Source organism: Euprymna scolopes, chromosome 29 (assembly GCF_053919585.1).
Source record: "Euprymna scolopes isolate OS-2025 chromosome 29, ASM5391958v1, whole genome shotgun sequence".
Taxonomy (NCBI): domain Eukaryota; kingdom Metazoa; phylum Mollusca; class Cephalopoda; order Sepiida; family Sepiolidae; genus Euprymna; species Euprymna scolopes.
Genome location: NC_136510.1, coordinates 66,623,929 through 66,640,730, shown reverse-complemented (window position 1 = coordinate 66,640,730; position 16,802 = coordinate 66,623,929). Strand labels below are relative to the sequence as shown.

Below are 16,802 nucleotides of genomic sequence, written 5' to 3'. Positions count from 1 at the left end.
CGGAGTTTCCCTACGCCAACGGACATCTCAAGCGCCAGGGCATGGTTTGGCTTGGTGAATCAGGGAGCATATGCCTTTTCCATGACCAGCCAGATGAAACCCTTTCGTCACCTACTCAAGCCCTCCAACAGATTTATCTGGACTGACGAGTTCGACTCAGCATTCAAACAGTCTAAGGAAGCCATTATCAATGAAATGAAGGATGGAGTACGCCTTTTCGATCTTGCCCGTCCAACCTGCCTCTATACGGACTGGTCTGTGAATGGTATTGGCTTCTTGTTGAAGCAGAAGTACTATGAGTGCCCGGTCAAGCTGCCTGCTTGCCTTGCTGCCCGCATGGATGGAAGCTGTGCCTTGTCGGTAGTCGCTTCACGTCCCCGGCAGAGAGTAGGTATGCTCCAATCGAAGGGGAAGCACTCGCAGTTGTGTACGCATTGCATCAGACTCGTTACTACATCCTTGGGTGTGAGGACCTTATTGTGACGACAGACCACAAACCATTGATAAGAGTCTTAAACGATCAACCTCTCACCGACATTGCAAATGGCCGCTTGCTAAACCTAAAGGAGAAGACCCTGCCATACCGGTTCACACTCATTCACATCCCAGGTCATAAGAACAAGGGAGCCGATGCAGCATCCCGTTACCCGACTTCAGCAGCAAAACAGCTGCAACTACCAAGTGAGCCACCGGTCACCCCAGATTGTCTCCTGGCTGACATTGAGGAACTGGCTGATGAGGCGAGCATGTCATCCAGCGCTTGTGCTGCTCTGAACTCAATCACTGATGTAGTTACATGGGATATGGTTTGTGAAGCCACATTCTCTGATTCTACGTTACAACAGCTCATGAACGCAATTCAGGAAGGCTTCCCAGACAATTCCCAGGACTTGACCTTGGAACTGCGCCCATATTTTAAATACAGTGACAGCCTATACAGTGTTGATGGTGTCATATTGATGGGAGAGCTGATTGTTATACCTGCATCACTGCGTCAGAACATCCTGAATGCTCTTCATGCTGCCCATCAAGGAATAAGCATCATGACGGCCCGTGCTGCTGACTCTGTATTTTGGCCCAGTATATCCACAGACATTGGACTGGTCTGCGACAGATGTGGTCATTGTAATTTGGTAGCTAAATCCAACCCTCTGCAGCCGCCTGCTGATATAATTCCTCCAGATTATCCCTTCCAGCGCATCGCCTGCGACTACTTCCACTATCTCAACATGGACTATGTGGTTGTGGTGGACAGATATTCCAACTGGCCGATTGCTTATAAGTCACAATCTGGAGCAGCGGGGCTCATCAAACGTCTGCGTGGGGGGTGAACCACAGGGTTTCCAGTGCAAACAATAGGGCGGAAATTGCAGTGAAAACCGTCAAGCGCATGTTAATGAACAACACTGGGCCTGGTGGTTCTCTGGACACTGACAGATTCCAGAGAGCCATGATTACATACAGGAATTCCATCGACCCTGAGACCAAAGCCTCACCTGCACTGGTACTCTTTGGCTGACCAATCAGAGACGCTATCCCAATCCCACTGGAGAGGTATTGTCCACACAACACATGGCAAGAAACCATGACATTCTGTGAAAGGGCCCTAGCTCGCAGGCACTCCAGAGAACATGAAAAGTGGGATGCTCACACCAGACTCCTACCACCTCTACGTGTTGGGGACCATGTGTACCTACAGAATCTTGTAGGCAACCACCCAAAGCGCTGGGAGCAAACAGGAGTTGTTGTGGAAGTACGGCAGTTTCACCAGTATGTGGTCCGGGTGGATGGATCCGGTCGCGTGACCCTATGCAATAGACAGCATCTACGAAAATTCATACCATTTCTGCAGAGGCAGACACCTCTACGGGTACAGCCCCATAATGCCCCTGCCCAAGGTCAGGGCCTGCCCACCAAGTCTTTGGAACCTCGGCCAATTGTCACCACATCTCCATCACCTTCCGATCAGCACCCTAACACCACAGGTCCATCTTCGGAGCCTCCACCCCCAACACCCATGGAACCCATGCAACAGCCATCACAGACGCAGCCAGCATCCCAAAACCCGTCTGAGCATGACAGCATCCCTCTACCCTGTGCTGGTGTGGAACCAGCTCCAGTTCTTACTCCCCACGGAATGCCTCCCATGCCTGAGAAGAAGCTTCCTCATGCCCTGGCACGTCTACTACCACATAACGCGCCAGGACGCAGTGAAATGGAACATTCCACACAGCGAAAGCCGCATTGTGACAAGTGATCGTGATATGGTTAGACTTGGACCAGCCAGAATAATGCTGTGAGTGTGAGGGCAGTCTACCACAATGACCACTCTAGTCCGATGTTGTGTGTTAACCACAGACTTGGTTGGTGTTCAGTTGGAGACTTTTGTTGTATTTATTCAATTAAGTTTTGTGGTTACCCCAAAAACTTGTGGGGGGAAGGGAGATAGATAGATACGCACTAGATATGTCTAGTAGTGCTGCACTTCTAACACTGTATTTGTTCTGTTTGTGTTTCAGGATGCATAGATCATCCTTTGATGTGTTATGAATAAAGGAAGATACCTATCTACTTATTTTGTAGAAAAATTATTTTAGGGGTATAACATGGTTTCTATCTTTACAAGAATAACAATTTGTGGTACAACAGAAGAGTTTATTTCTGAATAAAATAATTTAAAGAGACGTTGAAATAAAATTTATTTTTAAAATTTCTCTTCAATATAACAAGGGAAGGGAAGAAAAATTTCGAACATTCAAGTTTTCTAATCTCTATAATGTCAAGATCCTAAATAAAATGACTTCCAATTTAAATTCCGTTTCTAAAAATCTAAAATTTTTTGTAGCTTTTTTTTTCATTTTTTCTTTCTCTGGAGAAATTTACTAAATTTTTATTTTTACTTAAAAGATAAACTTTATAAGTCACAGCCTTGACAACATCAGGTTGAAAATTTGTACCACAAAAACACAGAAGATAATAAAACATCAGGTAATAGCTTGCTTGCACAAATACACAACACTAACGGATCCAACCACCCTTAAAACCGAAAATGGAAGCAATGACGTAAATCGCAAACTATATACAAGATCGCCAGTGTTTCAAAGGCCAAAACTGTGTGCATCTCCAACTGATCAGGCGCACAGTGTCATGATATATACTGATAACACTGAATCGCATATCCAAAGATAAATTAATCAGTGTCACAACCAACAATCAAAATGATATTTTAGATTTTTAGTAAAGACGGTAAAGGATGTTTCTGAATTTTGAAGATGAAGATTAATATTTTGGATTATTCAGACTGCTGTTTTCAATTGAGTGTTATTTTCACGCTTCAGCCGATGTCACAGGTCCTTTACACAAGTATAAAATGATAGGTAAAATTCAGTTCTACATGAAACTCTTAAAGCAATACTAAAAATACACTTGCAAATTACTTAAAAGATCTACTTGGTCATGGCTGACAGAACAAGAGTTTGCATCCACCATGAATTAAAGGGTTCTGTTCGAAATTCTGTCCAGATTCCAAGAATTCGACATGATACACCTTAAGAAAATTGGACATTACATTGTCTGGAACATTGTGAAAATAACACTGAAGATGAGAACATTAGTCTGAATCATTCATGTAACCTACAGTACATGTTGTGACAGCAAGTATTTAATTATCACTTATTTAAACTTCTAACAATCATTGAAAAAAAAAAAAACATGCACAAGTAAGAAAATGTGCAGTGAAATTACTGGTAGGTTAAGAGATGACAACACGTGTGCAAGAAGTTTAAGACAATGTAGATTGAAGAACTCAAATGTGGTGAAAGTATATTTATATAGTGAAGCTATTGAGGTTGCTCAGGAGTTTTATTACATTTGGAATATCACTGGAGCATAAGAGGAGAAACAGGTGCTAGTAAAAGTTGAGAGTAGATGGAGTAAGTTCAGTTAACTCCTGCCATTACTAACCAGCAGAGTATTACCAGTGTTGACCAAGGGAAGAATCTATCAAACATGTATGAAATGTGATGACGATGGCCAACAAGGGTTGAGGACATGCATTGCATGGAGAGAAACGATATGAAAATGATATGATAGATGTGTAATCCGAGTCTTAAAGACAGGCTTAGATCCTTATCACTTCCTCCCATGTTTTTCTTGATCTTCCCCTGTGAAATGCTTCAATTTTTTTATATTTACTAACCCAAGAACTCTCACTCTTTCAATGTGGCCATACCATCAAAGTCTCCTGTTCTGTACACATTTCCCTCTATTATCCAGATAATGAACCTGGTATTGATTCCAAAGGCTTCAACAGTTATTTTCAATTAAAAACTAATAAAGTCTTAATAGTTGGCAAGTTTAAAAAATCTCAAAATATTCATTGATTTTGATCCATAGCAGATGCTGATGTTTGACTTCATATTCAAGAAGATTGGAGAAAGTAACAAGGATTTTGCATTACAAAGCCTTCGAAATGATTACTGACAAATTGTGATTGACAGTGCATGACCATTCTAAAACTGCCTTCACTTAGAACAGCAAGTCTCCTTTGGAGTAGGAGCAATGTGTAGTATGAGTTCTAATAAAACACTTCCTGTCCTTTGTTAATGGATGAGAAATCCTTCTAGACTGAGAAATTTTATTTTTGTTCCAATCCCAGAGTGCAATTTGATACACATCGTCATAACATAAATGAAAACACTAAACCTTGAAGATAAGAAATGAAGCAAAAAGTCATCACGCAGTCAACAGCAAATACAAACACGACTGAATTTCCAATTGATTGCACACACACATCACTATTACTTATTTAACTTCCAACAAGCAATAATGATGATAATAATGATGATGATGATGATAATAAAGATAATAACACCATTGAAGTTTGTGATGTTTCTTGCAATATTCTTGTTGACCACAAAACCAATCCCATTGTAAGAGGTATTCCCACCCTTATAGTATAAGTGGTGTCCGCTGTTGTTAAGAATGAGACATCGTTCACCCTTGCATCTGGTTTCACACACTCCTATAACATCAAATTAGATCTTCTGTAGTTCATCCGCTAATTCGGTGACTCTAATGTCAGTAGACAGTGACTTTGTGTTGTACATTCCAATGTTCAATTTCCAATGGCAGCCTGTTCGAACCCAGAGATTTTTAGTACTCTCTGTTCTGTTGCTGTGCTGTTTGCTCCCGGAAATGGTGGCTTGAGAACTGCTGGGAATTAAGAGTGGTTTCTTATTCTTGTACGTCATAGTCATAGTTGGCGAGAGTATTTAACTCATACCTGGAGGAGTTTGCTAGATGGCCGTTGGCACTAAGTGTTCATCTGTCCTTAAATAGATTTTGTTTTTAATCCTGCTGGATGTCTAGCCACCCTCCTCATCAAGCAAGTTTCTCTTTAAATAATGAAATATTTTCATCAAAAATTATCAAATCCCATACATTGCTTATTGCAACTTTATGTCAAATGACCACAAGCAATTCTCACTTTTTATATAATACTTCAAATCAGCTGCTCCTGATGTTATATACTAAATTAAATTTCAGTGTTATGCATTAGTTATCCATACATATTACAACAGACACAATTCATATTGTTATAGATGATTACTAAATGGCTGACATGGTCTACTATCTTGACAGATTGATAATCTAAAGTAATTTTGAAATCTTTAAGCTGATGAATACAAATTAATATAGGACTTGAATTAAAGTGCAGTAGCACAATTCAAATACATCCATTTCTTCACCTAAAACTAAGACATGATTTTTTTCATTTGCTCTTGCAATGGTTAACATGGACCATAATTTTTCTTTATGAAAACAAAATTAAGATGATGGGTGCTGATTTTCTTGCTACAATTGCAATTCTTCACAGAAATTTAGTTTCATGATAACGTCTATTGTTTTGTACAAACCCTGAATACATTTGTTTCCGTTTGTTTACTATGGTGGGGACCCTGGCTTTGGTAGAGGCCATTTTGGATGACAGATAAGGTCTTTGGGTATTGTCAAGAATCACACCAACATTTAATATGAATTGGGTGTAAAAGTTGTGTTTTAACAAAGGAAGAAAATGAATGGATATATACAATCGCATGCAATGTAAAAATAGGAATAAAATGAAAAATTTATTGAATAGAAGGGTTACCAAGTAGTAAGTGCTATCTAAAACAAAGTTTTGTAAATGAAAAAAAAAAAAAAAAAAAAAAAAAAAAAAAATGGAGAAAACAATTTTATAACATTTATATTCAAGAAATAAGAATGTAAAATAAAATAATATCAATGATTAAAGTGTTCATTTATGCAAACATGTGTTTGGTGACGAAAGTTAAGTTAATAATAAAAAGGCTTAGAATTGTGTAGGTCAATATATGTTCATAGTGTGAATATGTGTGTGTAAGATAGGCAGCACATGTGTGCATGTGTTGATTTATCTTGTTCTTGTTACTGAGTGCATAACAGTAAATAGCAATTTGTTTTTGTTTGCCTGACTCTTGTTAAGGCATGAGAATGTGCATGCGAAATGAGAAAACTGGTATACAAGTCCTTTTCTTTTGCAACTTGCCTCCCTCGACCCAAAGGGCACAAGAGAGCATTGTTAAGCTGGATGTTTTCAGGTACAACCGGCTGGTGTCGTCTGTCCGTCTTTTGGCTGTTTGTTTTATAGCAGTTTCTAACTTTGCATTAGTTTATTATTTTCACATATATGTGTTACTTTTGAAGTTTGGAACGATTTTCATTGGTTGAAAAATATTTATAGTTTACACATTTTTGCAAAAACTGACTTGATAAAAACAAAGCGGAGAAAGAAAAAAGGTAACAATGAAAGTCACTTGCTTTTGAGCATTTATTGGAATATTACCACATACTTGCCTCTCCAAGAGAGCAATGTTTGATACAAGGTCGATTTTTGATGTGGGATATATCTAGCTCTTCAAAAAGGAGCATTCTGGATGGGGACAAAAATAGTCCTGGCAGCAATTGAATAGTACCTTGGTACCTTGAATAACAGGTTTGGCTAAGAAAAGTAAAGTGTAGTATCTGTTCTCATACTACTCTTTATCTTTTGTCCCCAATCAGTGAAGGAGAAATTCTTCTAGACAGAGACAATGTTAATTTTTGATTCAATACAGTGTTCTTTTTTGAGAAGTTGGATTTTCTTCTACATAAAAAAACAAAAAAAAGGGCATTGTGTCTAACTCTGCCCTCATAGGAAGCAATTAAATAGGGATAAGCAGTAAGCTCAGCAGACCTCCAGAAAGTAAATGCCTCCGAGAATTTCTTTACAAACTTTTCACACTGATAATCATAAAGTTAGATGCAAGGTCAGTTTATTGTGGGAATCCAAAAAAGTTCACTGATTGGATTGTAAAAATAGCCGGGTCAGTCAAATGAGGGCGCCTCCAAAAGAATGGTGTAATGCCCGAGAGGATGGCCTCTCAAGCCAATACAAATACTACACTTCGATCCTAGATGGAAAGGTGGATTTGTTTAGATGTCTTTCTTTCACAGTAAAAAAAATTCGTCAGGATCAGTTTATTGCTGGATGCAGCTCCCCGAAAAAAGGAGAGGAAAGGCAATAAACCCTTCACATTCATCTAAAAGGAGACGGTATGACCTGGGAGGATAGCCAGAGACGGAACAAATGTGATACTTTGAAATGCCGGATAAAAGTCGTATTTGAGTAACGATCCAATTGTATGCACATTTAATGACAGTCATTTCTCGCTTTTTATCTGTATATAAGATGACGATCCTTACAAATTGTTTGAAACATTTTGTTGGCAACATCCCTCCTCAAAAAAGCTCCGAACGAATCAAGAGTAGTTGCCACTTGGACTTAAGGTTAGTAGTAGGATTAAGAGATTCTTCTTTTTTGCTTGAAAACGCTGTTAATCATAATTCGTGAACTTGGAAAATAAAAGAAAGAAAAAAAAAAGATATCTACACAAATCAGACAAATTAATACGAGAGGTTTTATTTGCCCTGTCACTTCTAAGAAAATCACACAGAATTGGTCGCTAAAAGTTGGCAGCCATTTGGGGGGGGGGGGGGCTAACCTCTTCAGCATAACAGTTATTTTTATTTGTTTGTTTGTTTATTTATCTAACTGGCTATACCCTGACCTCGCTGGAATCTTTTACTTTCATTTTGCCTCGTTTTTTTTTTTTTTTATGCAAACCTTTTTTGTTTTTCTTTTTATCAAATTATTTTAAGTAAGATTTTAAAATTTAATCACTACAGTAAATTAATGACCAAACTAAGTATAATTTGGTCATTAATTTATTTTATTAATTGAACTAAATGGTTATAAAACTTGAAACTATAACTAATTTTAATCTCTATTGGATATGAACAGCTTTCAAAACTTTCTATATTCGAGAAGAATTTTAAAGTCGGAAATAACTTTCTATACGTAATACGACAGTTTAACGAAAATACTTTCAAATTCCTTTTAAACTTAGAAGGGTTACGAAGTAATTTGATTTTGTAGTAGTTAGTTTTTTTTTTCTTGTTTTTTTTTTTTGCTTTTTTAAATAACGTTTAACAAACGGTTAAAATGGCTGATTTATTTACGTATAAACGTAATAAAAAAACTTTTAAAGACTGAATTTTATTTTATCATATCGTATTTTTGATTTCAACAAATATTCGATCGACATTAGTAAAAAACAAAAAATGATTTTCCAGAATAACCAACAAAGCGCGCGCGCGCGCACACACACACAAGGTGAATATATATATATATATATATATATATATATATATATATATAATATAACAAAGGCAAAAGTTTTTGGTATTTTAACTTATTTAAAAAAAAAAAAAAAATTAATTTAAAAATATAAAACTAGCCCATTGAGTTAAAACGAAAGAAAAAATGGTGGTCTCATTAAACACCGAATCAAAACTCGAAAAAAAAAAAAAAAAAAAAAAAAAAAAAAAGGGAAAATTTTTTTTTTTTTTTCTATAACTAAATTTTACGCGACCGTGCAGGGGGGTCCTTATCTTTCAGTCCTTAACCTTCGCACGCTGACCGATTGGAGGTCACTATCACTAAATATCTACACATTTCTACCGCAAAGGCATACATTATTTTATTCTTACCCAGGCAGACACTTACTAGCTATGGTCTATACTTAGATTTACAGACATGGCCTTCGGCCCAAGATACTTGCCATGTGCCTAAGTTTTTTGTTCATCGTTGATTTTGATTGTATTTTTTAACATGAATAAAAGATTTAATATCTCAAAGTGTAGTATCTGTTCCGGCAGATACTGCAGCAAAGACCATATGTGGGAGCAATCCCCTTGGTCAATGTAGGGGCAACCCTTCATACCAATTGTCACTATCCAGCTCCCTTGCTCCCCATTTCCCCTTTACTCCTCACATTAAAAATTGGCCTTGTGCCTAATTTGCTCGGTGGGGGAGCAAATAAATACCTCAAAGTGTAGTATCTGTTCCGGCAGATGCTGCAAGCAAAGACCATATGTGGGGGCGACCCCACAGATAAGACCTTGGTCAATGTAGGGGCAACTTTTCATACCAATTGTCACTATCCAGCTCCCCTACTCCCCGGGGAGTTAGTCCCCATTTCCCCTTCACTCCTCACTTGTGCCTAATTTGCTCGGTTGGGGAGCAAATAAATACCACCTCGTTCTCTTTCAGTGGAGGAGAACTCCTTCATGACTGAGACAATTTTTATTTTTGTACCTTTTCTCCATTTTAAAAAACGACCCTGGTATCTAACTCTGTTCCGTGGGGAGGCATTGTAAATAGGTACATCACATAGCAATAGCTGTTTCTTCCTTAGTTTTGCAATGATAAATACAAAAACTGAACCGATAACTCTGTAATGCAAAATACAACTTCATGATTTTTAAACGAAAGCTGAAGATATCTTGATTAGAAGTAAAAACATACTTAATACCTACAACCTCCATATATTCGCATCTGCTGGAAATCTGTCCATATATCTATTTACGTTATTATACATACTGAATACACCATGGACCTGTACTGTATTATACTTCATATCAAAAATGACGTTATTTGTATCTGATAGCACAGATACAGCATTTAACCCTCATGCCATCTAAAATACACAGAGCTTGGGCAACCACATTTTTAACTAAATTTCAATATCAAGCCATTCTGTAACGCGTTATCCTATTCCTAAGCCAACATATAAATAAAAAAATTTTAAATTCTAAATTTAAAGGGAAAATATTAAACCATATCTTAACTCCTTCCAACTAATCTGTTGCAAATATAGCTGCTTCCACTGCATGAACTTTTACTCACCCCCTCCTCCAGTAACAATGTAATAGCAATGTCCTTTAATCACATTGAGGAGTGTAATTTCTCAGTAGACATAACATTTACATATTAACCCAGTAACATTAACTATCCACGCGGGGTCGCAGAAATACCTGGATTAGGATCCAGGCACGAGGCAAACCCTCTCGGTGCTGATGGACCTGTAGATCTTCCCAGGTCATCCGTCTAGGAAAAGGAAAACTCTGAAGCTAAACCTAAGGGGAGGGAGACTCAAACAAATTACTGGTCTGTAAACTGCTTAAGGAGTAGATAGGTACTGTCTATCACCCGGCTTCCATACTCCTCCTTTGCCTATTAGCCAGGCGTAGAGGTCGAAGCACAGAGATTCAACAGAAACACTCGGTGGTCGATCTTGTTTCCTGACTAGGGCAATGAACACCGTTTTCCCCCTCTCCCGACACATCCCATCCTTCTCTGAACTGGGCACTTGGGAGTGCTTAAACACCATAATTCCAGTACAAGTAGACTGGGTTGACCATCGTCTGATGGGTTGCGCTTAGAGCAGCTGCTCCATCAACAGTTAAATATAATATTGGGATGTTTGTAGTGCCATGTCGCGCATGGAAAGGGACCCTGCACTCATCCCCAGTGGGCTTTCCTGAGGCCACAGTCCTAATAGATGGAAGATCAGCTGATGGTCTACTTGTGTTGCATGCCTGGTGTTCTGCATAACCACTTGTTCAGCACCCCCTTACCTAAACTGAAACCCTTAAAAAAAATGACAATACAATCTAAAATTACGTTTACGCATTTCTCCTAACAAACACCCCAGATATCTTAGCACAAAATGAGACTAACCTACACTCCTCCATCCCCTCTAACTACTTTAACATGCCCGGATATCTCCCACTCTGCCGTAAGGACTCTGACAGACATATGCACGGGCTTGGAGTCTATGTTCGAAACACCCTCCCCTTGACTAGAGAAACAAAACTAGAATCAGACGATCAAGCCTTTATGTGCTTTAGACTTAACATTAGTTACTTTTATTTTCTCTACTGCTCTCCCTCAACCCAGGACTGTACCCTAATAAACAATGTCTCTGACAGCATAGATACAGCACTTTCCCCTCGACACTAGTGAACAAGTCCATGTATTTGGAGACTTCAATGTCCACCACAACAACTAGCTTGGATTTTCTATTTACACAGACGCAGCTGGTAGCACAACACATAGCTTCTCTATAACTCATTCCCTATCACAGATGGTTACATTCCCGACCCGTTTCCCTGACCAGCAAGAACAACACACATCACAGTTTGATTGTGTTACGAACGCTCACAGCCCACTTGGGAATGCTGATCATGTAGTGATAATAGTTGAAATCGCCCTAAATTCTAGAGCTAAAATGGAAGAGCCATTGCTCAAAACAACAAGATATTATAAAAAGGCTGACTGGGAAGCCATCAGGGATCTCATCAGAGACGCCCCATGGCGAAATATCTTTTCACTTCCTGCTGAACAGTGCACAAATGAGACCACCGACTGGTTCAAAACAGCAATTGAAGCACATGTTCCCACGAGGAAATTTTATAGCAAGCCCCACTCTCTCTAATGGTTTACTTCCACATGTGCAGCTGCCATCGCACAAAGGCAGCATGCGTACCGCAGATTTAACCGACATAAATCCAGTCCAAACAGACAGAAGTATATAGAAGCCAGATGTAACTGTAAGAAAGAAATAGCAACAGTTAAGAGAGAATTTACTGAAACCACCAAAAAACGCATCGAAACACAGAAATTAGGAACCCGAGACTTCTGGAAAATCTACAACAGTGTCGTAAATCATGGCAATCAACATTCTCCAACAATCATGAAGTTGTTTGCTCAGCAACCGAGAAGGCTAGCATGCTTGCCAGTCGGTTTGCCTCCAACTCCACACTGGATCCTGCTAACCATCCTTTTCCGGACTTTCCTTTGCTGACAGACGCAATACTAGACGATCTGAAAATCACGCCTTTTCAGGTGCATACTATCATAAAAAATCTTGACACTTAAAAAACATGTGTACCTGATCTCATCCTGGCTGTGCTATTTAAAAAGTGCTCCGCCGAAGTAGCTCCAGTTCTCTCCAAACTTTACAACAAATGCCTTAATGAATCTTGCTTTCCTGCCTGCTGGAAAACTGCTTCTGTGGTACCAGTTTTCAAGAATTCTGGCGAAATAACTGACCCACTAAATTACTGCCCCATTAGCCTCCTCCCACTTTTTGCCAAAATATTTGAGTCCATAATTAATCAAGCTCTAGTCCATCCCCTTACAGATGCTAAACTTCTGACCAACCAACAATATGGATTTAGGAGAGCCCGTTCAACAGCAGACATTCTAACTGTAATCTCTGAGCATATATACTATTCATTTGACAAAGCAGGGGAGGGTAGAGCGGTAGCTCTAGATATATATATAAGGCTTTTGACAAGGTATGGCATGAAGGTCTTCTCAGAAAAATCAGATCATACGGCATCACTGGAAGAATACTTAACATAATTAAATCCTTCTTAGATAAGAGAAAAATCCAGGTTGTCCTCGATGGTCATACATCTAAACAATATTATATAAATGCGGGAGTGTCTCAGGGGTCTATCATTGGACCTCTATTATTCCTAATATGCATAAATGAATTATCTGTAAGATGGGTATATATGCTGATGACATTACACTCTATAACAGACACGACAGGAAAACAAATGAACACATATCTAAAGAAATAGCAGAAACACTTGAGGATGACCTCAAATCTGTAGTGGAATGGGGACAAAAATGGATGGTCACATTCAATGCTGCCAACACTAGACTTGTTTCCTTCAATAACTACAAGACACCTTCTCTACCACCAATAGCAATGGCCAAAGACTCTTTATCTGAAAGCACATCTTTTAAACTCCTCGGCCTAACGTTCACAGGAAACAGGAGTTGGAACAATTACATTGAGAGCATTGCTAGGACCGCTTCGAAAAAGGTAGGTTCTCTCTACCATGCTAGAAAGTTACTAACGCCTGAAAATATCCTGTACCTCTATAATGCCACCATTCGCCCATGTATGGAGTATTGTTGTCATATTTGGGCTGGTGCATTTGCTACTAGTCTCTCACTCCTAAACAAGGTTCAAAAGAGAGTCACCAACCTAATAGGTCCTGAACTGTCATCCAAGCTTCAGCCTCTGTCCCATCGACGTAATGAGCAGCCCTCTGCCTGTTCTACAAGCACTTTAACGGTGAATGTTCCGACGAACTACAAGCACTTGTACCCCCTGTACATAAATACCCCTGACAAACCCGACAAGCAGTAGAGATCCCTAGATGTAAGAGAGCCTTCTACTCCAGTAGTTTCTTCCCCAGAACCGCTAGACTTTAGAATTCCCTGCCGGGTCCCTGCTTCCCCAACTGTACTGACATGCAGAAGTTCAAGTGCAACGTGAACCAACATCTTGCTGCCCAACTCCCTACACAGTAACCCTGATGCCCATGTCCCTGATAGTAGCCCCCTACAACAAAGTGGCAATATGCCTTGTTTGGGGTGAAAATGTAATAAAAAAAAAATAAAAAACCTCAATGTTTCATGTTTTTTCAAAAAATGTTTCGATTTTCATATATTTTTGTGCTGTTTATTTTGTTATATATTTTTGCGTTATCGTAAATTTTTATTTGAGGTGCACATAATGGCCGCGAAATGTCAGTTGAAGAGCAGAGGTCGATAACTCATCTCTGTTGCTAACATGTCACTTACATGCAGAAGTGCCGAAAATATAATTCGCATGTGAAATGAAATCACACAATCTTGACAGAGTAGATGAAGAGAGAAAGAACAGAATGGCTTGATATTAAGATTTAGTTAAAAATGTGGTTGCCCTAGCTCTGTGTATTTTAGATGGCATGAGGGTTAAATGCTGTATCTATGCTGTCAGATACAAGTAACGTCATTTTTGATATGAAGTAAAATACAGTACAAGTATAAATTGGAAGTAAAATTATAAGCCATGGTGACAAAATAGTTTCGCACGATGCAATTGCATGATATTTATTGGGTGGGTTTCTACCAGTATTTTGTTTAATTTTTGATATTCGAGCAATTACCCAAGGTCCAAATAGCAGTAACAAAACCGCCATTTTTTCGTTCTAACTCATACTTGATGCTGTTTTTGTTTCAAGGCAAATAAACACTTTAAAATAAATTAAAAAACAGAAAAATTATCCAGGTAGTAACTTATCTTGCCTTTGGTAACCTTTGTTTGGTGTATATTTTTTAAACACTTTTATTTTGATAGCTATTGTGAAAAAAATGCATCCAAAAATGGCAAGTGCTCGTTTGAGCTCCAATCTATGCTCCCCTTGTAAACTTTCACAAAAAAACAATCATTATCAACAATTTCCCCACTCTCTAATCTGTGCCTAGATCTAAAGGCAGATTCTACGAACAAAGCTTCTTTTTAAGAACGCATGTGGAACACTGGAACACTGTTCCATTGGCCTGCTTCTAAGCGGATTACAATATGGTAGCCTTCAAGTCAAGTTTTTGCCCAATCTACACCATTAAACGATTACTAAACTACAACTTTTCATTCATTAACCCTTATCCTCGAGTGGCCTTCGGGTCTTGATAAGTGGTGACTCTTCTGTGATCTATAAATAAATAAAAAATGTGGTGTTAATGCAGAGAGTGATCCGGATCCGCGCTATTTTTTTTAAATCGTATTTCCACGTTTAATTAAAGTTTTATAATATGTTTTTTTATTAAATTGTAAGGCTAAAGTACAGAATAGGTACAAACACCCTCCCCTCCCCATGTTAAGAATGGCTTTTTAAATAATAACGTCGTTATTATTTCAGTACGGATCACTCTACTGTGCATGTTTTTTCCCCGTCGGTTGTGAGAAAGAAAAGTGTTAAAGATTCTTAAGATGGCGTTTTGTTTTATGTCTTATAGATATTTTTCGCCGGGTTAAATGGCAAATTATAAACTTAAAATCAAATAAGTTTAGATAAAAATGAAAGATAAACAAGTCATGAAATTTGTTTCATTCCCAAAGTTTTTCACATTTGACATCCACGGCACACATTTCGAAAACAAATGTCAGTGAAAAATTCGTATTTTTTTTTTTTAAATACTATGAAATCTTTAAACATTCACAAATTAAAGAAAGAAAAAAGAAAAACAAATACAGCTTTTCTTTAAATTTTTTTAAAAACGTTTTAACGTTTAACATTGTTTTTTAATACAAATGTATCATTTCAAAAAGTTGAACTGACTTGAACAAACACGGAAAAAAAAAACACGCACATTGCGTATATCATAATCCACCGATTTTTATCGTTAATAACATTCATGTTCAGTCATTTTAGGTGTTTTTAAGTGAAAGTGAACCTTAAAAGTTATACTTACCGTCCATGATGGGTTGCTATAACATTTTGATGATCAAAAACATGTAAGAAGGGGGTACTCCAAACAGGAAATGAAAAGACATGCACGCCATTAAAGAAGAATAATTTTGTTTCTATTCCGTAGAATAAACGATTAACCGAATGAGAATTTGATAGAATGCAAGACTAACGAATATTAGAATGCATATTCTGTTATTATTTAGAGTACATTTTTGGTTGATTTTTGCCATAAAAATCTATTACGTAATCATTTGTTCCATTCTTATCAGGAAATCAATTAAAAAGATACTGAAACAAAATAATAAAACACAAAGGAAAAAAATGCGGAAATACATCTATTTTTAATTCAGTGTAAAAATTCATTAAGCAATGGGTATTCCCTGGTATTCCCAATTTGATTCTCAACAGAGGGTATTTTCCCAGAATTTTATGATTTATTTATAAACTTACAAACTATAAATTTAAAAAATACAAATTACGTAAGGGATTTTCCGTCATTTAATGTTAAAATAAAACTTGAATGCTATTCCGAAAATAGGTTTTACTTTTATTTTTATTCAAGGGACAGGTCAACAATCACTTATGAGGTTTTAGGCGATTGTTACCAATTTCCAACAGGGGATGCGGATGCGCCGATGCGGCGAGAGAAACGGTCAACAAATAACTATTACCAAAGGCAAGAAAAATGATAAAATTGAATAATAGCTTATTCGCTTCCGCGAAAAAAAAAAAAAAAAAAAATAGTTCGTGAGTTATATTAGGAATATTAATAGTAATAATAGCAGTATTCAATATGGTTGGTGAGCATAGGAAGAAGCTAAAAGAAACCAGACTTATCGGTGGGTGTACATGAGCACGAGAAGGGGGACATCATTCAGTGTCTTCTTTTTTCTTCTTTTTTTAACAAAGTTGATCAAGTAAGACAGATTTAGATTCCATGAAAACCCAAAATCAACTGAGGAAAAAATAAAACTCTCAGTAAAATTGAAACGAAGCAAAAGAGACAGAAAATAAAAGACAGAAAAAACATTGAGAAGCAGAAGCTTAATTTTGAATTTTTATATAAATACTTAATGCAT

General features: G+C 37.7%; 1 protein-coding gene across 1 annotated transcript in view; it reads right to left on the bottom strand.

Annotated features, from left to right (window-relative positions):
• Positions 1 to 15,881, bottom strand: part of LOC145252681 (inhibitor of nuclear factor kappa-B kinase subunit alpha-like) — a 193,960-nt gene extending 178,079 nt beyond the window's left edge. The window contains exon 1 of the mRNA XM_080112502.1: positions 15,725 to 15,881. Within this exon, the coding sequence (XP_079968628.1) occupies positions 15,725 to 15,731 (7 nt within the window). The 5' untranslated portion in view covers positions 15,732 to 15,881. The remainder of the gene's footprint in view (positions 1 to 15,724) is intronic.
• Positions 15,882 to 16,802: the final 921 nt, after the last annotated feature.